This window comes from Oryzias latipes, chromosome 4, assembly GCF_002234675.1.
Source record: "Oryzias latipes chromosome 4, ASM223467v1".
NCBI classification, from domain to species: Eukaryota; Metazoa; Chordata; class Actinopteri; order Beloniformes; family Adrianichthyidae; genus Oryzias; species Oryzias latipes.
Genome location: NC_019862.2, coordinates 2907669 through 2933450, shown reverse-complemented (window position 1 = coordinate 2933450; position 25782 = coordinate 2907669). Strand labels below are relative to the sequence as shown.

Here is a 25782-nt window from a genome sequence, read left to right as displayed (position 1 = left end):
AATGTATTTATTAACAGATAAAGGCTGGGAATGGATATTTGAAGGCAGTGCGCGTGCGTGTGTGCACAGTTATAGTGATCATTTCCTTCTATGATCGCTGTCATGTATTGATGGATGCTGCACTGTGCAATAGAATACGTAAACGCGTTTGTGTTGATTTGAGTAGAATGTACATAAAAATAAATTAACGAGCTCACGCGCGTGTGATTGTAGGTGTTTGTCTCAGCGTTTGGATGCGTGTGCGCGCACGTGCGTGTGTTTCTTTGACATTTTTTCCCCTGTAGAAGATAATTGCTGGGTGCACGTTTGAGATCAGATCTGGCAACCCGGCGAGCCCGAGATGCGACTCCTGAGCTAGCAAAGGACAGGCGGGAACAGCCAGCAGAAGTCCGGGAAAGGCATCTCTCTTTCACCGCTCAAGGTCAGATTGAAGGTCATTCGTCCGTTCTTCCGCCAGAACAGGAGAAGTTCGTCCCAGTCGGCCTATATATGTCGGAGTCGGACGAACTGGTTGAGCAGCCAGAGTCTGTTAGCCAAAGCGACTAGCTAAACAAGCTAAACCTAAAGTAAACACAATCGACCAGTCACCAGGACACATTCTTCCGGAAAGCTGCGGTTCCGGCCAGCAGGTGTGTTCGGTTCGGACCCGTGTCGCCTGTCTGTTTTTTTGTGGAGTTCTGTGAGGACTAGAATCGAGTAACTCCGTCTGAACTTGGTCAGACATGTTTAACTCCAAACGTAGACTCCTTCGGAAACCTGGCTGCTCGCCTAAAACATCTTCTATAGCGCACGCGCTGTTTCCGTGTTCGCGTCGCTTTATCTCATCCTGTAGAAACCTAGCAGCGGTGAAAAACACAGTTAAACCAGCAGTGGAACATGTCTGGGGCTTATAAGAACGTTGACCCAGTTTCCTGCATGACTCCATTTTTAGCTCTGTTTGTTTGTTTGTTCTTGGGTTTTGAAATCCATCATGTGAGGAAAAACTCATCGACTTAACCCATAAGAACCCAGACCCATGAAATGATGTGTATTTTACCACAAAATCCATTTCTAATGTTTTTCTGTTATATTGATGTCACCATGGGTTCTTCTTATGGGACAACGAACTAGGAGCGAAAATATCTTAAGACGAAGAAAGTGGAATAATTTACCAGATGAAAAGAAAACTGGACTGGAGTAGAGTGGACAGTCATGGAGGGCTGAGAGCTCAGCAGGAACTGACATCTGTCTTTATCTGCAGAAGTGAAGCTTTCACTGTATAAATCATTAATAAATACCACAGAGTTTTAAGGCCAGTTTACAAACAAATTTCTTGTTTTTTAAATTACAACTTTTATTTACGAGAGAAAAAAGTCATAACTGTTCCAATACGAGATTAAAGTTTTCTGTTTATCGGAGCCTTGCTTGAAGATGAAATATGTGGAGCGTTTTGTGAAGCTTTATTTCTGGATAGGTTTAAAAAACAAAGAGATTCTGAACCTTTTGACGACTCAAAATCAGATTATTGTCAGTGGAGCCGGCTTTCCGGAGTTCGGTGTCACTAAAGCGGAGTTTCATATGTAAAATAAGGAGCTCAGAGACACGTTTGGGTGTAGAAGACCGCTGCAGCCTTTATTCTCCTTTTCATTCACACACCCTGAAGTTCATCTGTCTCATTACGTCATGAACTTGTCATGCGCACAACATCAATGCGGAAAGTGAACAATGTTACATACTTCAGATGAAACGTCCCGTTTCAACATAAAACAGCAAAGATGAATAAAAACAGTCTGTTATATTAGCATTAGAACGTTAAAAATGCCAAAAAGTGCGTCTCTTCAGACGGAAGCGTCACACAGATGTAGAGATCTTGTCTTTGGAGGAGGAAGAAAGGACTGAAGTGGACGGCTGCAGAGACACAGACTTCTTTTTTTTTCTTACAAACAGCGAATATGTCGTCATCGATTTCACGAAGGGAAAATCTCAATGATACTAGCGTTTGCGGCGACCATTTATGAATCCACTGTGTTCTATGGTATTTAAAAAACACATTTATATATAACTTTTTTTTTTGCAAAAATTGTTCAAACACTGTGTATTTTGGTCTACATAGATGTGATCTAGTGAGCAATCGATGCCCACTGGGGTACACGCCATATAAAAAAATGCATAAACTAATGCACCTGCAGGATGTTATTCTTTACAACTTTAGTGCCACTGCTAACACTACAATTCCCATGATGCATTGGGTTAAAGTGACAGCAACTCTTACTGTGCTGCTGCTTAATGTCATAAAGCACAACAAACGTAAACGTGAAACGGACAAATTGAATTTCAGATTTAAGCACTTAAAAAAAATTGAGGTCAAGTTTAAATAAAAGTAATTTGACACAGGGTTATGGTTAAGTGGCCAACAGAGACATTTAAACTAAATTAAAAAGAAATTATTCAATCAAAAAAGTTTTTAGTTGTTGAAGTTACATTGTTTTTGGACAAAAACATTACTATAATGTTGTTCTTTTTTGTGTATGCATAATGTCATTATATAATTGTTCAAAAATCGCAGTTGCTTTGGCATAAACAAAAATAAAACATTTCAATGAATTAATAACTTTAAAAAATATATATTATTGTTTTTATTTGATTTGTTTTGTAAGGTTACATGAAATTGTATTGGAATGAACTGGAGGGAAAATAACTACTGTGAGGAAACTGGAGATTCTAAACAGGACTGTAAAATAGGTAATTAGGTTTGTTCCCCTTCAGCTTCCTGCACACAGAAATAATGAATAATGACTCAGAGACAAAACTTATCTTTTGTAGATTTACTCCGCACAAAGACCACAGATTTGAACGCAGGGTTACAGACAGATGAACACAGTGCATTCAAAGTCCGAACAAAGGGGTTCAACAAAAGGCCTGGCATATATACCTTGCATTTGCATATTCAGAACCTCATTCGATGGATCATGGTGTGAAAAACCCACCCACAGACTGTTGCAGGCTAGATGCTCGAACATCAGAGCACCGAAAGTGTTAGATCTCTCTGAGGTTATCACAGACATTTGCCAGAACGCATACACCAGAACACACAAAGATGAAAAGGGATGATGTTAAAGGAATGTTTGCGAGACAATAGTCTTGGTTGTGCTCTGTTTGGAGTGTAATATAATTTTGAGATGATAATACATAGTGAATCGAGGTTAAGCCATTAATGTGATAAAAGGTAAAAGTTAGTTTAATAAAATGTAAAGGGAGTTTCTAACTATTCTGTTTCTAAGCACTCCTAACAACTACCTTGGTAAACTTTAGTTTAGTTGCAAATTATGATTGACAACCATCGCAACTTTTCGGAAAAACAGCTGGAACTCCAAGCTTTTTGTGCCTCAGTTATTACAATAAAATGCATGTGAGATTGTGGAGAGACTGTTCATCAATGCAGACTACAGAGTATCTCTTTTTTTACATTTTTGGTTGTTGGTGTGCCTTGGGATTTTTGTCAAATTAAAGTGTACGTCGGCTAAAAAAAAGGTTGAAAAACACTGCTTTAGTGCAAAAACAGCCCTTTGGTCCAGTTTCGTATTGCAAAGTCACACTTTTACCATTTATAAACTTCATTTTACTTTTTTTTTGGCCATTTTTCCATATATTTTAGCTTTAAAAAATGTACATTCATTGAATGACAAGAAAAGTTGCATTTCCTGTGGAACTATGTTTGCGTAATTGCCAGAGGCGGTTCCTTTTAATTGTTTAATTGCATAACTTTTAGCAGAAGAAGTTGAAAGGAAGGGGTTGAATAAAATGCTGAAACATATTTGCCTTAGAATCCAGTAAGTATAAAGCTGCAGAAGAGCCTTGCTATTGTAAGGCTGTACATTTTTAATAACAGAAAACCCATAAGTTGGAGAAAACATTGCAGAACAGAGCAAAAAAAAACACTATAAATGGCAGGACAGAAATCTAAAAAAAAACAAAGGTTACTGAAGGAAGAAATACAAAGATATCCTTAAAAGGTGCTCAGAGATATGAGTTTTTCTTAAGAAATAATGTAAAATTTTAGCTAAATGCTAGATTAGCTTAAAAACCTTAGTGAATGCCAAATTAGCAAAGCATATTGCTAAAATGTTAGCTAAACAACAAATAAGCTGTAAAAACCTCATTAGGTGTCAAATTAACCAAACAACTTAGCATAATATAAATATAATGGTTAAACATTTAGCTAAATGTGCTAGCAAAATACCAGAACCTCAACTAAATGCTAAATTAGCTTGAAAAACCTCAATATGAATATGTCCATTATACTTTACACACAACTGTATCCAAGTGAGAAGGAGGAGTAATACAACATTTGACAATAACCTTTTCTTTTGACAAGAGGGCATAAGGATTGATTGAACATCTTGCCTAAGGACACTTCAACACAAGAGTGGGAAGAGGGATCATCAAATCTGTCATCTTTCTGGTCAGATAATGATTGCACCTCAACTTCACCATAACTACCCACCAACTCTGCTTGCTGTTCAAAGAGGCAGATAATGTGGAAGAGTACAATGTATACAGTGCAGCCACACATTAAGTCTTGCAATTCATACAATCTCTGAAACAGAATAGCTTTTAGAAGTCAGTGCTCTGTTCCCCCTTCTGGTCACCGGCGGTAAAGGTCTCCAGAGGACAGAATGCACTACATCTCCCAGCAACCCCAGTGCACGGTTTCATTTATTTCACTCAAAGTTAACTTAAGCTCTGCACTGAGCCTCACTCAGTACAAAGTATTGTTTGTGTCACTCTGCCTGCATTACCAAGCGTTATATCCAGACCTGATCTTCAGATTTCCTGACCCTGTTTTGTCTCTGACTCCGTTTGTCTGCAACCTGCCCCGAATCTCGCCTGGATCCTGACTACTCATGTCTCTTCTCTGATGCACCCAGATTTAGCTTTGTGGACTTTTAGCTGAGCTATTAAACCTGCTGCATTTGGAATCAGCCATCTGTCTGTTCTGTGACAATAGCAGTGTAATTTCTGGAAGTAGACAACTAACTTAAGGTTCAAAAGACTAACAAAACAAATGTAAAGCAATTCCCATCATGCTCTCGTATAGTGGATAGGATCATAACAATACTTTGCAAAAGCATGAAAAGTTCTTGATGGCTTTAACAAAGATGGAGAAATTCTATATTTACTGCATGACGTGGTTGAGCCTAAAATTTTGAAAGAAATGCTAATATGCATCTAAAAATTTTGTTTAATTGATGAATATGTGCAAATGTGAGTTAATCTATATGGCATTGTCATTGTAAGTGATAGAGTGAGTCAGGGAGACATAAAAGGGTCTGACGAGCAGGTGTGTACAACAACACTGGCAGCAGAGGTGCGCCTCATCCCCCGAATGACGTTGCTGGATCTCTGAGCCAAGTTTAGATCCCCATGTATTTCTATGGGTCAGAAGTGCGTGTTACTACCTCCAAACAAATGTTCATATCTTCAAAAGACTTTCACGTATTAAACATGTTGAACCCTTGTGAGGATCACAAGGCGTTGGGCTACAATGTGTACACGTTCAATGTCTGTAGGTTCAAATACCGTCTACATTTGTTGTAGAATGAGGATGTGTATGTGCTGGAACCGCGCACTTGTGTTAGAAAGAGGGGGGAGCGCGTGCAGCGGAAGTGTGTTGGGGGTGCGAGTTTATGTTTGATATACAGAGTAAAGGGGAACTGTAATAAAAGGTTTCCCCCAGAAGAAGATGAATGATTCTTTATTAACCCACTCTGGAGGCTCTGAGGGTCCGAACAGGGAAGGGAACCCCAAAGGAAGATTTGCCTTAGGCGGAGAGGATCTCCCCTGCATTTTCCGACCACCGTCAGAAAGAAAAAAAGTAATCGCAGGAAAGGTTCAACACATGATATATTTACAAAGAAAGACGGTACACAGAAATAGTTTTTAAAGTTTTAAAAATATACCTGAGCTTTTCTATCCAAACAGTGCCTGTCACACGGCAGCAATATGGAAGTAAGAGCACTAATATATGGAGGTAATTCAGTCTCAACTAGAAGGAGCTGCATTTCCAGAAAAAAAAATGCTGGGTTGAATGCTGTATTGGAATGAAAGCTGAATTTGCTGTAAAAATAGCTGAACTGTCCTGGAAAATCCTGGAATATATTGAAAAGCAGGGCTCCAGGCTGCGACCAAATGGTCGCATTTTGCGACCAAAATTTGAGAGTGTGCGACTGAATTTTACATCCAGTCGCACATGTGCGACCAGTAAATTTGCCTCCCCCAGCCTCCGTATTTTTTTTTCATTAAACATGGAAGGGGCACGTCAGTGATCAATGAAATAATCAATGAGACGCGAGCGCACACGCACGCAAACGAACACACTCGCACACATACTCATGAAACGCGAGCACACACTCGCGTGATGCCTCACTGTGAGGCGGCCACTGCGTGTGAGAAGAATAGGGAAAGTCACTGTAAGTGGCTAAAATGCGTGGAGGGGGCGGGGCCTAGAGATAGTCGAGCGCGCGTTGGAAGGAAACGGAGATAAAAATCATCACAACCTGATATGTGCGTCTGAGCTATGAATAAGCGAACTATTGATTCGTTCTTCCACCTTGCAGCTAGTGTACCAGTGCCAGAGTGTACAGCAGGGGGTCTCAAACTCGCGAACCAAACCACGGTTCTCATGCGTGGCTGTCACTGCAGCACATCGCTCCCGTGGGAGATGGTCAGCTGAGGAGCATAAATGTCCCACACCTACATGCGTGACAGCTAACGGGGCTCTAACATTAAACATGTGCGAGCAACAACACGATTTAGTTTTAGACACACTTAAAACACGTGGGGAAAATGCAACGATTGACGTGTTTAAGATGAACCAGCGCCGTGTCTGGATTGTTGTGGAGACCAGGCCGGGGGGGGGGGGTGAAGGCCGAAGCTGCAGCGAGACTTAAGGAGAACTGGAAGTTGTTGTCCTTAAAATTCAATTTAGTTTTAATATGCCTCTTCCCCTTAGTATGATCTGTGATTTGTGATATCATATCTTTTATAATTATTTTAATGTTTTGTAATGTATGTAGCCTATTTTTAATCAGTTGGCATATTAATTTATTTTAATTGACCACTGAACTACAAAAAACCCATCAGGACACATGTCCCATAATGCATTGTTTTGTAGTCTGTAGGGCAGCTTTCAGTCAGTTCAGTACTAAATTTCCAGCTGTGTTCGGGTAGGTTTGCCCCTTGCTCCCACCCCTTTCTCGTGATATTTTTGTTTTGATTGACAGGTGATGTTGGAGCAAAAACAAAAATATATGTCACACACCAGGTGATCTGTGCAGTGTTGCGTCCATCTGGGTGATCTCAAACACGCTTATTGTGCATCTTGGCTGCACCTATTTGGTGTCACCAACATGAATTTCCATCCCTTAATGTTTACATACATTTAAGTATTGTTTGAAACTGTGAAATGACCGAAAGGTTACTACGGTAATCACTTTGTTACTAAAAACGTTTTTTTAATTCTAAATGTATGGTATTTTGTTTACCATTTGTACTGTCATGACAGCAATGGTGCTGTCAGTTTACCTTGTTGTTGCATCTTCAAAAGTGCAGAATAAAATGTGACACTGAATTTGGAACAGCACATTGTAATTTCTGCATCTATTATTAAAGTATTTATTAGTAATACAGTGGAAATTAGTAGATTTGGTTAGAATGTTGATTTACGGAATGCGCCCCTAAATTTTCTGGTTGTGCCCCTAAAATTTTCAGTTGGGGGCCACTGTGCTCCTAGTGAAAAAAGTTAGTCTGGAGCCCTGAAAAGTTCAAGGACTAAAAGTCATAGCAGGAATAAACTGAAAAAGCCGAACATTGTAATAGTAGAATGGCTAAAATAGGTCAAAATTTGTAGAAGGAGTTTAGCATGAAAGCTAAAATTGTTGAAGAAATGGCTGAACTGTTGAAAATTTGAAGAACACAAAATGGCTGCCAAACCGTCACCATTCCATAATAATTTCAAAACGTATGTTGTTGTCCAAAGCTTTTGAGCATTTTAACGTTTGAATGGTGTCCTAAGCTAAAAGTATGTTAAAGTTATAATGGTTGAAAGAAGCAAAAGTTTTCAAGGATTCCCCATGTATTTTAATGGAACAAAAAATCCTGGATTATCTTGAAAAGTTCAAGGACCAAAAGTCAGCTGGAATAAGCTGAAAGAGTTCAACATTGTAATAGTAGAATGGTTGAAACAGTTGAAAATTTTTAGAAGGAGTTAAGCGCAAGGATTCCCTATGTATTTCAATGTAGGCAAAAATCCTGGAATATCTTTGAAAGTTCAAGGATTTCCAAAACCAAAAGTCATAGCACTAATAAACTGAAGGAGCTGAACACTTTAATAGTTGAATGGTTAAAAAATTTGAAAAGCCGTACAAGCCGGATCTTTAACCGGCGACCTCATGCACCAAGACTTCCCTATGTATTTTAATGGAGCAAAAAATACTGGAATATCTTGAAAAGTTGAAGGATTTTAATAACCAAAAGTCATAGTCCTAGGAGTTAAGCAGCAAAAAACGGCGGAAGATAGTGACAATAAATAAAGAGAAACAGGAAAACAAAGGGTTCACTCAGGATAGTTTCCTAAGACTTTCTCCTTATTAGCTATGCTTCTCGCATCCTTTTAACACTCAGACAGCGGTTACCTTCGGTCTGGATCATGAGGAGGTGGAAGAGAAAAATCTTCAACTTTCACTGAAAGGTCTGTGGAGAACTGGCATCACTTTGTACCACTCTCCATATTAAAGATGCAGTGTGACTATGTTACCTCAAGCTAACCTCATTGTTAATCACAGATCAATACACCCCCACCCCCCCCCCCTTTTTTTATTCTCATTTTCATTCTTTTTTTTTTCCGGTTCCGGGTTACAGCACGGACGCGTGTGGCTCTCTGCGGCTCAACAATTATCTTCAAGTGACTTAAAAGTTGATTTTCTCCAAAAAAAGAGAATGGACTAGCAGGACTCCGAAGACCTTAAAAAGATTCTTGATGATATCTAAGCTGCGTTGGATCCCTTTATGGAACAAGTGACCGCTAAGGTAACTCCTCAGATGGAGCTAATTGAAGACTTCCGAAGATTCCGAGCTCAAAACGAGCAAAAAGATAACCGGGTCGACATTCTGGAGAAAAGACTGGACGATGTGGATGAAGAATGTCATTCTCACTGGAATACCGGTCAAAACTCGGGCAAAGCTAAATGCAGCTGGAGTTAGCATTTCTAATGCTAATAGCGCTAGCATTGCTAGCAGTTCTTCTGAACCTGGGAGCGAGGGAGAGTCTGTGGAACACCAAATGGAATCATTTCTCACGTCTAAAGGGATTTCCCTGGATCTAAATACCATGGAGACCTGCCACCCGCTCCCCAGGAGAAAGGAGACGGATAAACCAGCGATCCTCATCAGGTATGTGAATCAAAAACACAAACTAGCTCTGATGAACCAAAGGAGGAATCTGAAGGGATCCGTTGCTTATCTGAACGACCATCTGACCAGAAGGAATGCTGAAATCACCAAACATGCCAGGCTTCTGGGTTAAAGGCTGCAGGATTTACGTCAAACCACTCGGTCCACCGGAACGGTCCAAGGTTCTGGTTGTGAACACCATGAAGGACTCTGAGAAGTGTTTGATCACGGACGTCTGAACCAACATGCACTAATGAATTAAAGAACCGAATTATTTCAAGAAAGATGGCATTCATCACTTTCTCCAAAAGTCTGAGGTGACCCTGATTTTCAGCATAGGTCTGACCTGCTGACAACTTGACCTCAACTTTCAGCGCCGCTGATATTAGCTGAAGAAGGAAAAAGATCTTAATCTAATGTCTGCAGACATAACATTGAAGAGAACTATAAACTCTGTTTAAACCAGAAGAACGGCTGTTAATCAGCAGAAGAAGGAATACCAACCTTGGGAATTTGACAGATTATGGACCCTTTTCTTTATTTTACTTCACAGCATTACCTTATTATAAAAAATAAAAAAAAGAATAAAATAAATGATTAATCAATTATTGAAAATGGTTAAATTGATTGATTTCTAATGATATTTATTCACTTGCTCCAAAAATTGAAAAATTGACTCGTGATTTTTCCTAATGTTACAATTTTGCACATATTTTAACTTTTGATACTTGATCAGATTTTGCTAACATTTTTGAAACTGTGCAATGTCTTTTATACTGATATATTATTATTTTTATTAATCGTATACATGACTTTTATAAGAAACATCTGCATATATTTTGAATAAATGATCTGTATTTGCCATGTTGATTTCTAAAAAAGTATTTTTTTACATAATTTAAGTAATTCATCTTTGTCATGTGCTTTTATTGATACTTCAGGATTCTTAATTCTGTCTGATAAAATTTATGAACCGGATAATGATAAATCATGTAATAAAATGGTTACGGTGGAACAGGGGTGGGATTATATAAATTCACTTCCTTCCACTCCCTTTCAAACAATATTTATTAATATGTCTAAATATTCTAAGTTTGAATGAATGTATAACTGATGACTGTATTGTTTTTGTGTATTATTCATTATTCTTATTTGATTGCTTAAAATAAACCAATTAAAATCAAAAATCAAATTCTTCAAATCTAGGCTGAGAGTGGAGTCAGCCTCCAACTGTCCTGTTGCATTACCCCTAAAGCAGTGCTTCTCAAATAGTGGGGCGCGCCCCCCGGGGGGGGGGGGGCGCAATGCGATGCCAGGGGGGGCGCGCAGTAGTAGCGGTTGTAGGCACAGGTTATACGGGTAATTGCCCGGGGCACAAATTTAACGGGGGGGGGGGCAGTGGTGACAGCGGCTCAGTGCTAGGAAAAATATCTGCGTGCCTATTGGTTTCCTTAGTCTGTTATATCAGAGTTTGCAACAGCCTGAAACTGTGAACTGCCATCCCTGCAGCTGCTCCTGTCTTCTGTCACAGTGTGTGAGAAAGAGAGGGGAGGGATAGGGGGCTGCCAGGTGGAACAGCGCACACGGAGCAATATATTGAACAACACCAGGATCATCACGTGCCTTCAGATTCCTCAGCTCATGCTAATAATGTCATTCTTTATGAACTATTGTTGACATTTTGATGACATCTTTATTTTCCATAAATGTATCTTTGACTGCCTGTGGTTTAGTTGGTGTCAGTATTTGACACACAGACAGCAGGTAATGCAGGAAAACAGCTGTCCTTTATGTGATCATAAATAAACAATCCTTTTCTTCTTCTTCCACTTTCGGCTTCTCCCATCAGGGGTCGCCACAGCGATCAAGTCGCATGGTAAATTTGGCAATGTTTTACGCCAGATGCCCTTCCTGACGCAACCTTCTCAAACCGGGCTTGGAACCGGCAGAGGTAGAGAAGGGAACAGGGAGCAGCCCGGAGTCGAACCCTGGTTTCACGGATGGAAGGCGCCGCAAACCAGCACGAGCTAAACTGGCTCCCAGTCATCATAAATAAATAAATCATCATAAATAAACAATCCATCATTTAAAAAAAATTCAGAATGTTTTTTATCTATTTCTTCAGACTAAAAATGTTAAATATATTGGTGCTGCTGTGTTAATGTTTCAGATCAATTTATATTTAATATTATTTTTCTCAGCATCAAATGGTTCATTTGGTCAAAAATGTTTCTAGTTTAAATAAGGACTGACAGATTTTGTATTTGAGGCACTTTAAGCTACTTTTCTGTTTTAGACTATAACAGGGTTTCTGTGGCTAAAGAAATGTAATATTTGATGAAAGTGGATTTATATTGATTTTTTCTTTTGTTAATGTTAAAAGATACAATTTTTGGTATACTTACACAATTTCTATAGATACTAACCAAATATAGTATGGGTGGCAGTGGCTCAGGCGGTTGAGCGGGTCGTACAATGATCGAAGGGTCAGCGGTTCGATCCCCACTCCCCCAGCCAATTGTCGTTGTGTCCTTGGGCAAGACACTTCACCCTCCTTGCCTCCAGTGTGGCTCCACTGGTGTGTGAATGTGCATGAATGATCCCGGTGATGGTCAGAGGGGCCGTAGGCGCGAACTGGCAGCCACGCCTCTGTCAGTCTGCCCCAGGGCAGCTGTGGCTACAACAGTAGTTACTAGGGCTGCACGATATGAGGAAAACTTGCGATATGCGATATGAGGGATTAATATTGCGATAACGATATAATTTGCGGTATATAAACAAATAGCGAAACAACCAAAAACATCATTCCCATTTTAATGCAACAGTTTAAGAATTGTACTCCAAATGACCCTCGTTGACATAGGAGGGAACATCTAACATAAAAGGGCTCCATCTGATTGGTCAACAACGCTAAAGGCTCTATCCGATTGGTCAAATGCATAAAGGGATTTATTTGATTCGTTAAATAATTTAAGCTGCCATAAGATTGTTTTAGCACATTTAAGGTAACCATTTATTGCATTTTTTGCTGTGTTTTGCGATATGCATATTGCACAGCTTGATTTTGCGATAACGATAAATTTGCGGTATATTGTGCAGGCCTAGTAGTTACCATCACCAAGTATGAATGAGAAGTGAATGAATAATGGACACACTGTAAGCACTTTTAGTGACTTGAAAAGCACAGATAAATCCAATCCATCATTATTATCATTATTAATATATTGTCACCGTGCGGGTGTGTGTGTGGGAAGGGGATGGGGGGGGGGGGTTAGGGGGGGCGCAAAACATTTTATTCTTTCTAGGGGGGCCTTGCAAAACATAATTGAGAAACACTGCTCTAAAGTTAGAACAGCTACAATACTGACTTTAATAATAATGTATGATTGTGTTACTCCTAACTAGCAGGCTTTGTATTTCCTGGACTTTAAAACTTTTCCGCCATGCTTGTGTGTCGTGCACCTTCAGTTCAGACATCAGTGTGAAGTCTATGGGGTTATTCCATTGGCTGAAAGCGAGCACGTCTGCTTTGCTGATGAGTTTGATTGACAGATTCATTAGCCAATGGTGACATTAGATGACCTGCAGCGTGAAGGGAGTCACCGCAGAGAAATCTCTCACAAATGTGTGGAGATTCACAAAGAGAGCGGGTTTGTGAATCACATTCTAAAATTTGCACGAACTGTGAGTTCATATTACAAGTGTACCAAAAAAATGATGTTTGTGAAGCATTTATTGTGCATTTCTGAAAAATGTATGGTTTTTTTGTGAAACACAGCGTGCACATTTGTGAGAAACACCTATTGTGCATGTGTGAAACATTTAGTGTGCATTTGGGAAACACAACGTGTGCATTTGTGAAACACAACGTGTGCATTTCCAAATTTATATTGCACGTTTGCGTAAAATTACAGTTGTGAATCAGAGCGTGTGTATTTGTGAAACAGGTTGTGTCCATTTCTGATTATTGAGACTGAATTAACTCCATACCAACAGGGCTGGTTAAAAAAAAACATACCGGTAAAAGTCACTTAGAGCAGCAGTAACTGATAAGCTCGTGCCGCGCAGAGGCAAGGCCGGAAGTTTTCTTCCACAACAGTGACACACCATAACTCAGCACTAACCGGGCTGGTTTAAAAGACATGAATGTAAAAGTCTCTGAGAGCTTTCTTCATCTCCCTCCTGTGCACTGAAACCATGTGTCAGCAGCTTAGCTTGTTCCACCCCTTTTTGTTGTGTTTATTTTGTGTGACTGCAGTTGTCATGGAAGTAACGCAGCGTCTAAAGGAGGCGTTGCCTTTGGCGCTAGGTGATGAGGCAGCCTTGAGTGAGGAGATGTACGGGAGAGGGAAAAAAATGCTGTTCTGCTGTACGTGCGCTCTCTGAGTTTCCATAGTTGGGCTGTATCAACAGTTTGGTCCGAGCAAAGAAATAAACGGCTGCTAGCCCTGTTCAAGAGCAACGGTGTCCCGTCTGATTAGTTACCATTTGCATCCCGACTGGACCGGAAATAACAGCGGTTTTCGACTATGGTCTGAAGCCTGAGGCTGGAAGGTAACACATGGAAGTCTTCCTCCTCCATGGAAGTCTTCCTCCATTGGAATAGCCTCAGACATTCTTCGCCGCGCACTCTCTGTTTCTCCTTCGTTGTCGCTGTCAGTGTCACTCTCATCCTGAGGTAAATTAACTCCTGAGCTTGCGCTGTCCTCTCTGTCACGCAGTAGACCGGCTTTTCCAAACCCGTTGGTAATGGTGGATTTTTTCACACTGCTTTTAACGATTGCTTTTAACTTGAAAGCTGCGTCGTATGCATTTCTTCTTGCATTTTCCATGATGAGGGTCTATTCGTGCTATTGATTCACAAAGCAGAAATTTACATTAAACTTGTGTCTTCCTCGACACATTTACCGTATTCCCCCTGTCTCACTCTTACCCTTTCTGCTCCAGCGCCCCTAGCGGGCGTTAGAAAAAGAGCAGAAATTAGCCGCATCATTGAATAAGGCGCAGGTTTGAAAGCGTGTGACAAAAGTAGCGGTTTATAATCCGGAAATTACGGTATGTAATTAAATAAATTCCTTTCAAAATAAAACACACTTTGTGTCGAATAACATTCTCATTCTGGAGAAAATTTAGAAGCCAAATCAACATGGCGTTTTCTATCCTTACTATTTTGGAGCGCCTCCATGTTTTTTCTCCTTTACTATAGAAACTATAGAAAATTGGTGTGGAATCCAAATTTTTTCTTTAAATATATATTTAAATGCAGTTTTGTACTTTACGACCTTTGCCTCAGAGTAGCAACTAGACACAATAGAAGATCAGAATAGGTGCTTTAGGTTTATCGTAATAAACCTTTTACCATGATTTTTTTATGTGACGTGTTGGAATCTAAACATAAAACTTCATTAACTAAAACTACAATCTATTTTTTTATTCACTTCATCAGCATTTTTCTTTATAACCAAAGAGCCATAGGGGATGAATGATGGAATCACATGTGACTCCACGGCCTAAGGTTGCAGACCTCTGGTCTTGACTAACTGACTAAAGGCACCGCAACCTGTCTCTCTTCTCTTTGTGAACAGTATGGCCAACAAGTTTGATGGCATTACCATAGTAACGGGTCACACCTTATATGATGAGTCCTTAAACGATCACACCCTGCACCATCTACCAGACATTAATCCAGAGAGGTAAGGAGACTTGGATCTGTATTTTGTTGATTCTCCTTCTAATAATTGTTATCAAGTCAACACAGCTCTTTTTGTTTTAAATAAACTGTAATGCAGGATCTATATGGATTATAATGCCACAACCCCTCTGGAACCAGAGGTGTTGCAGGCTGTTTCTACAGCTCTCCAAGATGCTTGGGGAAACCCTAGCAGTAACCACATAGCAGGTAAGAAAACCTCAAAAAACTCTTGTCAGGACAGATACTAACACTAATAGATGGAGACATAGCCTATAGAGTGGGCAAATGGTAGTTTAAAAAATGAATATTTGTGCTTTAAACCTGTGTTAATGGCGGTGTGAAACATCTGGCCCTTTTGTTTTTACTTTATTAAATGCCTAAATGTATGTATTTTTGCCAATTGGACCCAAAGTTAGACGTCTTTCTAACACATAGTCTTAAACTTGTTCTGAAGTGGGACTAAAAGGTTTCAGAGGAGATCATTGCTGGTATTCCTCTGCTAATGAAAGAACAGCCTACAATCGTCACCCGAAGAGCTTGAATCTGACAAAAATGATAGACAAAACTGTATTCAGACTCAACTTCTAGAAATCATTCATTGCTTTTTCATTTTTATTTTCGAAAACAACTAAAACAGCTGATATATTCATATTTCACCTTAATACAACTTTAATGGGGAGGAAATTCCTTAACCTTTGTGCACAATCCTGATAGTAAAACCGTCTGGATGGAAGCAGTGTTTTCTTCTAAAGGATCATTTTCTCTCCATCCACTTCCTCCAAAAAAGCTCACTTGCTGTGAGCGCTCTCGCCTCTCTGCGAGAAGCTCCTGGTTGTAATCCCGGGGTCCTATCTGTGTGGAGTTTGCATGATCCCCTTGTGCATGTGTGGGGTTTCTTCGGCATCCTCCCACGTCCAAAAACATGCTTTGTAGGATTAATTGATGACTCTAAATTGCTCCTAGGTGTGCATGCGAGTGTGAGGTTGTGTGGCCCTGCACCAGACAGACAACCTGTCCGGGGTGTATTTCGTTGCCCAACAGAAGCTGAGATAGGCTCCAGCAGCCACCTGACCCCGAAACTCATTGTCTTGTTTTGTTTTTAAAGAAACAAAGTAAATGTGCAGAAAGACATTTCTTCAGACAATCACATCTAGAAGGAATTTGTGCTGTGATTGTTAATCTAGAGACATCTATGCCTGGTAATAAGCACTTCAGTCCAATTGTCTGTTTCACTACACTCACAGAAATCGTTGACCTGAAACAAATTGGGATCCATTTTAAGTTACAGTGGGAAAAAAGCTTCACATGGATCCCTTGTTATTTCAGGTGCCACGGCCAAAGCCATAATTTATCAGTCCAGACAGAGTGTTGCCAGAATGGTCGGTGGTAAAGCAGAGGACATTATTTTCACCTCAGGTGGAACAGAGGTAACTGCTGCTCTTTTTTTTTTTTCTTTTACTTGTCCAGTTGAGTAAACATGAGAGCTAAAGGCCTCCTGTGTTGGACACACTTTACCGTTACAATAGGGATTAAGAATCTTCTGACACACAAGGTGTATATTTGTATAAACCCCTTTTGTAATTTAGACTAAACTTTATTCATATTAATCATATTTATAACTGTTTTTTGTTGGACCGGACGGGGAAAAAAAGTAGGGAAGAAGAGAGAGGGATGTTAGAGAGGGGGGGAAAAGGAGGAGGGTGGTTATAGAAGGGGGGGGGGGGGGGGGGTCATGAAACATCATAAAGCAACAAGTTGCTGGAAGTTTATAATAATTACTGTCAGGTGTAGATGTATAATAAATCGAAAAGGGGCGGGGCCTGTCCACACACACACACTAGAAAGTTACAAACATACCTGTTGGCTCCAATAATGTTCACATACAAACAAGTATGCATACTTCACACACGCATACATATTATTCAGACTAACACATGTGAAACATTTCATTCAGTCACGTAAAGGTGAGCTATCACCTGTGCTGGAGTGAGTGTTTCTGTTCTTCTGGGGTGGATGATGGAATGTAAAAAGAAAGAGGGAGAGGACCCAGTCATCCCCACCCCAAGACCCCCGCCGCCGCAGCAGCAGCCAGGAACCCCCAACACCCAAACAGTGCAGCAGATAAAGGACTGCTATACTGCTCCTCTTTCATGAAGACAGCCAACAGCAGTCACCTTTGTTGGGACACAGGGGATGCAGTTTCAAGCCCACAAATCCTCTTGCAGGCCAACAACCTGGTGCTGCACACTGCTGTGGAGTATTTCCAAAAAAACTGTGGCGCTGCAGAGCAAGGCGAGGGACTCCAGAACGGCTGCCGCGGCCTGCCTCACATCATCACTTCCAATATAGAGCATGACTCCATTCAACAAGTAGCTTCACATCTTCAAAAGGAGGGAAAGGCGGGTAAGACAAACATACGTACATCTGTAATAGTTGAAAAACGTCTTTATGCTGGGTCCTAACGGCTTCTATGGCACAGAGGTGACGTTTGTGCCCGTGTCTCGAGTGAGCGGCTGCATAGAAGTGGAGGATGTCATTGCTGCCGTGCGTCCAAACACCTGTCTCATATCTGTCATGCTGGCTAACAATGAGACAGGAGTCATCATGGTAAGACTTTGATGAAGATTTTTTTGTTACAAATATTTCCCTTCATGCAATAACCAAGAATGTGTTCCTTTTGAACCTTAAGCAAAATCTTAAACATTTTAGCCGCTCCAGGAGATCTGCCAGCGAGTCAAGTTTCTAAACAAGCAGAGAGAGCGGCTCAGGATCCTGCTGCACACGGATGCTGCCCAGGCCCTGGGCAAAATCCCAGTGGATGTCCAGGAACTGGGAGTGGATTATCTCACTATAGTAGGACATAAGGTCAGACAGCGCTTGTGGGTTTTTTTAACTGACAAACAAGGCAGTACGTTAACTAGTTAACTTGGGTTTGTCAGTTTTATGCCCCCAGAATAGGAGCTTTGTTTGTGAACGGTCCTGGATCAAGAACACCACTATACCCAATGCTGTTTGGAGGAGGACAAGAAAGAAACTTCCGGCCAGGGTAAGGCTGTTCATCGTGACTCCTCAGTAGTAGCTACTAAAGAGCTGGATGTACATGAAAGGCTCCAAAACGATTTAAAGTTCCAGAAATGCTAATCTGGTTTCTTATTTCTCCAATACTACAGAACTGAAAACACACCGATGATTGCTGGTCTGGGGAAGGTGCGTAAATTAAGGCTTTATCATAAAGCCAGGACTCCAAATGAAGTTGAAAACAGATTCACTGCTGAGTTTGGAATGTGATTGGGCTTCAGATTGTGGGAAACACCAACAGGGTGCTTTTGAAGAAACCTGCAAGATCCTCTGGTGGAGATGGTGTGTTAAGGAGTTTTGTTCAGGGCAGAGGGTGACGGGAACAAATGAGTCAACAAATGAGTCAATCCAAAATCCTCCTGGGATCCAGAAGACTAGACCCTAAAGGGAGAGGCAGAACTGATGGGCAGAAAGAGAGTCAAAAGGGCCAGAGACAGAGGGGACATCCAGGAAGAGTGAGGGGCAAATGATACTAAAGCTTTGGAGCTCATGTTGCTCCTCATGAAGTGGAGGCAAACAAAGTGGTGCTTGTATCAAAACACCCGAGTCACATGACCAGGGACATTGGAATTTCATGGCCGTTTCTTGTCAGCATTCTGAGCCAACAGCAGCTTGACAGATGTGAGTGGCTTAGTGCCGTTCCAGCTATGCCAGCTTTATTCAAGGCATCGTCAAAACGGGGTTGTGAGGAGATAGGAGTCCATCTGGCTGCTCTGTGTGAGCGGGCTGCCGGACTCAAGAGAACCGTGTCTCTAAGCAGAGGAGTGGCTTCAGGACGGTTTGTGAGCTAATGCTGAAGTGCAGCACAGTCCTGAGAAACCGTGTGAACAATCATGTAAATTCATGTTTCCAGCCGTGTCCAGACAACACAAAGGCTGATGTTATTCCCCTATATTTACATTCTGTTTAGATCAGGCGTCGGCAACCCAAAATGTTGAAAGAGCCAAATTGGACGAACAAAACAAAAAACAAATATGTCTGGAGCCGCAAAATATTAAAAGCCCTATTTAAGCCTTATAATGAAGGCAACACATGCAACATGTATCTATATTAACCTACTATCAAAATGACTAAGTTGTTACAAATACTTAATGAGCATTATTAACGATTAAATGTTTATTTGCCCTGCAGTGCATTCTGCGGAGAACGACGCGTCACGTGACTGCTCTGTTGTGCAAGTTTAACTTCAATACAATAATATTGTAACGACCCAGCCGGGACGTCTCTTTGGCGGGGAATACAACGCCAAACTGCTAGAGTAGTGGCTTTATTGAAAAGCTATCCGTATCTCATACACCGCACGACCCCGGAAAGTCTCAAACAAATACAAATAGGAAGCTAATCGAAAGTCCTTTTCAGTAATAAGTCCGTTTATCCAAGCACATAAACAGCCGAAACAGCATGGAAGTCACTTCAATTCACAACACTCTCACTCATGGTATTACCCCGAAACTTCCCATGAGCCTTAGGGGCTGAAGGCGGGGCTAACCCCCAGGTTGCTACAATATCAATGAATTATGTTTCATTGCTTTGATAAAATTAAAGAAATGTAATAAAGAAATCCGATTTTTGATGTAATTTTTATTTTGAGGATTCGAACAAAAGAATGCTCCCCTGGCATATCCAGGGCTCGACATAGCCATTTGTCCGCTGGCCCGGTCCTGTTTTTCGAGCAGTGCGGACCACAAGACTTTACTTTTCACTTGTCCGCTCGGGCCACTAAAATATCTAACGGTTTATATATTCTTCACCTTTTTCAATAAAGTAAATTTTGCGAAAACGTGTGGATTTACCTCTTCTTCATAATTTAGTTTTTCTGTTAGTCCTGTGTTCAAACTTCAAGGGTTTCTATGGGAAACCTTTGATCACTTCTCCTTCTCTCCCGCCTGCGCGCACGCTGCTTTCACTGCCGAGCAGTGAAAGCAGCATTCAATAAAGTTTTTTTCAAACTTTATTGAATGTAACAATTCAATACAAAACAATGTTAAACAGCAACAACGAAGGCACAAGCCAGTGGGTTATTACAACATTTGATTATAAATCCGACACCGTCACTGAAGAGAGACTGAAGCATGTCAGAGATGTGGAAGACATGGCAGGAATAGATAGGAATATGTTGGATGGAGTAGTGGGTATAATTAGTAGTATGGACAGCAAGATATTTAATGAATGCATTGAAGATGAAACTGTATCCACTAAGCTTTAAGCTGAATGTCAAAGAATCAAAGGCAACTCCAAATACCTGAATCTCAGACTCAAATGCAGTAGAATGTTAAACTACTTCATTTTGTTTTTCTTTACAACACTGTAAGCAGTAAGTATTTCTAGTTAGCTGAATGATCTCAGTTAGACCTGCACAATATGAGGAAAACTCGCGATATGCCATATCAGAGATTAAAATTGCGATAACGATATAATTTGCGGTATATAAACAAACAGCAATATAACCAAATAACCATTCCCAGTTTAAAAATTATACTCCAAATGACCCACGTTGACATAGGTTACAAACATCTAACATAACAGGGCTCCATCTGATTGGTCAACAATGTGAAGGCGTCCATCCGATTGGTCAAATGCATTAAGGGATTTATTTGATTCGTTAAATGGTTCAAGCTGCCATTAGATTGTTTTAACACATTTAAGGTATGATTTATTGTGATATTTGCCGTTAGAAGCACCATGAAAACTTCTGAACTAGTGTTACCTACTACACTGCAGTGCTCTCTTCAAAACATCTGAAACAGACTAGAGCAGATTTAAGTTTGATATGGTCTATTTTCAGTCATTGAAAAGTGTAGAAATAAGTGATGTCACCAGAATGCACCAAATTGCACCATATTAAAAGTTTCCGGGGGGGCATGCCCCCGGACCCCCTAAAGTTGCAAGCACCTGCGGAGCGGCGGGTCCCGCTATGCGCGGTGTCGGGCCAGTAACTTTCAGGCAGGGCCAGTAAGTTTCAAAAACTACTGGCCCTGTGGGCCAGTGCAAATTTCTGGGCTATGTCAACCCCTGATATCTGAAGTTTAATTTGTAAATTTGTGTTTTGTATTGTACTTTCGTTTTGTACAATAAAGTAAAAAAAAAAAGTCATGTGCATTTTAGGTCTGTTAGCAGCAGGGGATTGTGGGATGCAGTCTCCTGATCTAATTAGGGCTCAGCATGAGCGTTTCTGTTTGCCCACGTCTCTTTTCATATGCCAGTTTTGTTGTTCCACCTTAGTTTATTCTTCCTCTTATGTTGTTTCTTTATGTTGCACCGTGAGTGTGGGAGGGAGAGAGGTTGATGACTTCTGTGCAATGTTCAATGTGATGCGTGTGTTAAGTGAACAGGCTTGTAGTGCCTGAATGGAGTGTATGCTCTCAGCTAAACTTGCTGCCTGCTCCTCTTTGAAACTGTTCGGAGATGTGGATGTCATGGGTCACGGACATTTGAGAGATTGATAGCTCTACTTTTTGGCAGCTTGTCTCCCGCTTTGCCCTCTGCAAGTGACGTACCTGCTTGGCGTTACAAAGTTTTTTCTACGCATTCTTACAACATTGGAAAACGTTTATAATGTTTGTATCTTGTTTTTCCTCCTACATAAACCATATTAAACAAAAAATATATTTCTCTCCCCCATCTTTTTACATTTTCAAACATTTTTGAAAATGCTCCAGGGAGCCACTAGGGCAGCGCCAAAGAGCCGCGGGTTGCCGACCCCTGGTCTAGATGCAGATTGCAGCTTTGAACACATAAACAGCTGGCTGGGGAGAGCGGGGATCGATTCGCCAACCCTTCGGTTGTTAGACAATCTGCTCTACCGCCTGAGCTAAACTAAACAATAAAAGCACATTTAGAAGATCCTCTCTCTCTATGCTGCAGCTTTTATTGTTTACAACAGAACTCACTATTTCTTTTTTTACGTCCGTTTCCGGTATTTTAAACTGTTCTGCACACGTCCATTTATTCTGACCGACAGTGTGGCGTATGTAAACGTTAGTTATAATTGGATAAAGTTTTTCTGGGCCCATGCACACGGTTCAGTTCTAATCCGATCTTTGATCCGATCAAAGATATTTGGCACGTGGAACCACAGCGACTGTTTCTTCATTCAAACACTGTGATCATCTGCAAAGTAGGAAGGATTGTTAGAGTCTTTGAGTACAGTTCTGAAATAAAGCTCTAAGCTTTACATAAACCCTTAACCATTGTTTAACCTCTACCAGCGCAGTGGCCTTCTGGTAGAGCGTCTGTCCTGGGACTGGAAGGTCATTAGTCAAATCAAAGACTAAAAGTGGAACTCAATGCCATGCTGCTTGACACTCTGCAATACGGAGTTGGACTGGAGGGTTAAGTCAACAAATGGTTTCCTGGAGGTGTGCTGAGCTGTCTGCAGCCACCACTACTGACTTACTTCTGGTGGCTCACCTGACCCACGGGCCGTGGCCACATTGAAGCTTTGAATCTTTTTTGGCCCAATGGTTGAGTAAGCCTACGTGCTTCGTGAAGCTTCACCTGCCCACCACTATCCAGGAGTAAACCCAGAGGACTTCAGAGCTGGAGCACCAATGCAGAACCAGCAGAGAATCTGGCAGAGTAGCAGGAAGACGGGGCTCTTTAAGTAGCAAGCATATAGGTGAAAGCACTGCTGTTGATTGTTTAGGTCAGATTAAACATACAGGAAGTGGTTAAACAGGAAATCCTGAAATCAAAATAACAGCCAGACGAGAAAGAAATCCAAAAACATTTTTATGTTTATTGCTTTATTTTAATTTCATGACAACCATTGGTTGGCGGTATATCAGCTTGTTGGGACTCAAACTGCATGATTAGGGCCACGGTGGTTTGATTAGGATTGGGTGGATTCACGGGTCGACTCAGAGAGACTGTGGTTGTGTTACAAAGGTCCTTTTGTGTGTTTTAGGCTTCTGAACTTGTGACTCTGAATCTGTCAGAATACTCCAGTCATATGCAAAGTATAAAACTTTACTTGGAGGAACAAATGGAGGTAAGTTTGATTTTGTTTCCTTTACAGAATGAATTTAGCATTACAGGAAGAGTTCTTCTTTGTGCTAAATATCTTCCTTAAAATATATAGGTGGAGTTTTCTGTGTTTTAAATCACATTTGGCCTTAAAACATGCAGCAAACTGGCATTTTTACATTTTGACCAATTTAATGATGAATATTTTATTATTGTATGAAAGATATTAGACATAAACAAATGGAAGAAAGCGGCACTTCAACCTAGAGTCAAGTCAGTTTAACTGACAACTCAGGCACCTGAAAGAGCGGCTTTGTTCAGTCATGGGAGGGGGTCGAAGGTGTATTCATAGGCTGGTGGGGTGAACACTAGGATGCTCACAAATGTTTGATTGTGTAGTTTTGTTCTTGCACAGTTGCTCACAATGAAGATGAGAACAACAATTTTCTGACAGTCTGTTTTCATGGCTTTATGAACTGGAACCCCAACATATCCCAAAATAAACAAATATATACCGTATTTTCTGGACTATAAGTCGCTCTGGAGTATAAGTCGCACCAGCCCAAAAATGCATTATAAAGTAAAAAAAAACACAGTCGCACTGGACTATAAGTCGCATTTTGACGGGAAATTTATTTGACAAAATCTGAGACCAAGAACTAATAACTTGCACAACCTCATATGACACAATCATAGCAGACTGTTTATCTCATAATTTCACAGTAATTCTTTCTCATACTTATTTATTTATTCCTTTCATGAAGCATCATTGGCCAACTAATACTCTGTTTTCATCCTGTATTTGTAGAAACAGTTGTCATTTTTATTGCATTTCTGAATCTATGAAATCATTGGAAAATAGAATATTATGTTTTTAGCCGTCAAGATCTTACTGTAAAAAAAGGTTTGCTGATTCTCTGAGTCACTTAACATCCTCTAAACACTTAACATACCTCATACATCAAATTGACCCAGGAACATCATTTCTGTTCCTCACAAATGAATATAACAGGAGGGTTAACAATGTATTTATTTCAATTTAATTCTAATATAAGTCGCTGCGGAGTATAAGTCGCACCCCTTGCCAAACTATGAAAAAAAGTGCGACTTATAGTCCGGAAAATACGGTATTTGAAATCAATGAAACAGCAGTCTCTGAATCTGTCTTCTTTGTCTTTGAAGGTTTTTGTTTTCTGAATGGAATTATGTAAATGAACACACTTTTCATGATATTGTACTTATCTGGAAAGGTTTTGTATTCCTTTTGTACTCCTTTTGTATTTTAGGCCCAATTTTATTTTATTGTTTTTGATTTTTTGGGGGGGGGGGCTTTTGTGATTTAGAAATGACAGAAGAAGAGGATGACACTAGGGGATGTGGGAACAACCAGGAAAAGGGGGTAAAGAAGGATGGTTAAACACATAAATGGGGATAAGGTTCTACATAAAGACTCGCTGGTTTACCTTTTTTTGGCATTTTGAGAAATGTCCTGTGCAATTCCTCCCGAGCATTAACGCCTCTGTTCTGTGCTTCCTTTTCATAGAGCGTCTTCAGAGACAAGATTCGCTTCAACAACCGGTTTCCTGGCTCTGACATCCTGCCCAACACCATTAACATGTCCATCTTGGGCCCAACGTTACAAGGTTATGCCATGACCCGCCCTGTTTAGAACCTCCTCTAACCCACAGCGATGCTTGTCAGACAGTTCATGACCTTCACACAGCTTTTTGTGAACAGCAGAGCCTGTAAATGATTCATGCCTCTTCCTGCTTCAGGCTGGAGGGTGCTGTCCACCTGCAGGAGACTTCTGGCCAGCGTTGGTGCCGCCTGCCACTCAGCAAGTGGAAACAGGTGCCAGAATCTCCCTTTGAGCCTTTCCCTCCAGCGTTGATGTTTGCAGTTTCAGAGGTTTCTTGTCTCTTAGGCCTTCCCACATCCTCCTGAGCTGTGGCGTTCCCACAGAGGTGGCGGCGAACGCGCTGAGGGTAAGCGTGGGCAGAGGAACCACCAAAGCAGAGGTGGATGCCGTTGTGGAGGACTTGAGGGAGACTGTTCAGCTGCTGGAAGAGATGAACTGATGGCTTAAAGAGTTCTGTTCCAAATGTGATGTTGAATTGACTAATGCCCTAAAATGTACAAGATATTTATTAAAGAAAATATTGGCTGGAGAACTAGGAATGACCTCTGATGTGGTATTTGGAAACATAAAGCGACTGTATTGTAAGTTCTAATTAGCTAATTGGAACCTGGGGGGCCATGTTTTATTAAAGTAAAAAAAAAAATGACACAGCCTCTGATATTTTATATAGATCATAATATTACACACTTCTTAATGATCCTGGCTCTGTGATTAATTTTTAAAATAGCCCTAAGAAAACACTCTTTGTAATCCAGCATGCCTTGGCTCCAACTTCTCCCATTACTTAAGTTTCCGTGCTGATTCTGCTCCCCCACCTTCACTGAAGCGTGGCTGCATGTGCCAGCATATGGTCACCGGACAGAAAGGCAGAGCAAGAGGCCACGAGCCGGGCCTCCACCCGTCTTTCATTACCCTTCTATCTGGCTGGCTCTGCCCCCTCCTCTGTGTGCCGGCCAGCTGGCTGCTGCTGCTCAGCTAT

General features: G+C 40.9%; 1 protein-coding gene across 3 annotated transcripts; it reads left to right on the top strand.

Annotated features, from left to right (window-relative positions):
* The first annotated feature begins 275 nt into the window (after positions 1 to 275).
* On the top strand, positions 276 to 25449 carry scly (selenocysteine lyase). 3 transcript variants are annotated; one of them, XM_023953948.1, is made up of 13 exons: positions 283 to 421; positions 15015 to 15122; positions 15219 to 15328; positions 16448 to 16548; positions 17347 to 17524; positions 17601 to 17728; positions 17831 to 17986; positions 18061 to 18167; positions 18292 to 18328; positions 23106 to 23189; positions 24708 to 24807; positions 24940 to 25015; positions 25089 to 25449. In XM_023953948.1, the coding sequence occupies exons 2-13, from the start codon at positions 15016 to 15018 to the stop codon at positions 25240 to 25242; spliced, it is 1338 nt and encodes a 445-aa protein (XP_023809716.1). In that variant the 5' UTR covers positions 283 to 421; position 15015; the 3' UTR covers positions 25243 to 25449. The 3 variants fall into 3 exon arrangements, with proteins under 3 accessions (XP_023809718.1, XP_023809716.1, XP_023809717.1); XM_023953949.1 differs by lacking the exon at positions 283 to 421 and adding an exon at positions 451 to 629 and having other exon boundaries at positions 25089 to 25435; XM_023953950.1 differs by lacking the exon at positions 23106 to 23189 and having other exon boundaries at positions 276 to 421.
* Positions 25450 to 25782: the final 333 nt, after the last annotated feature.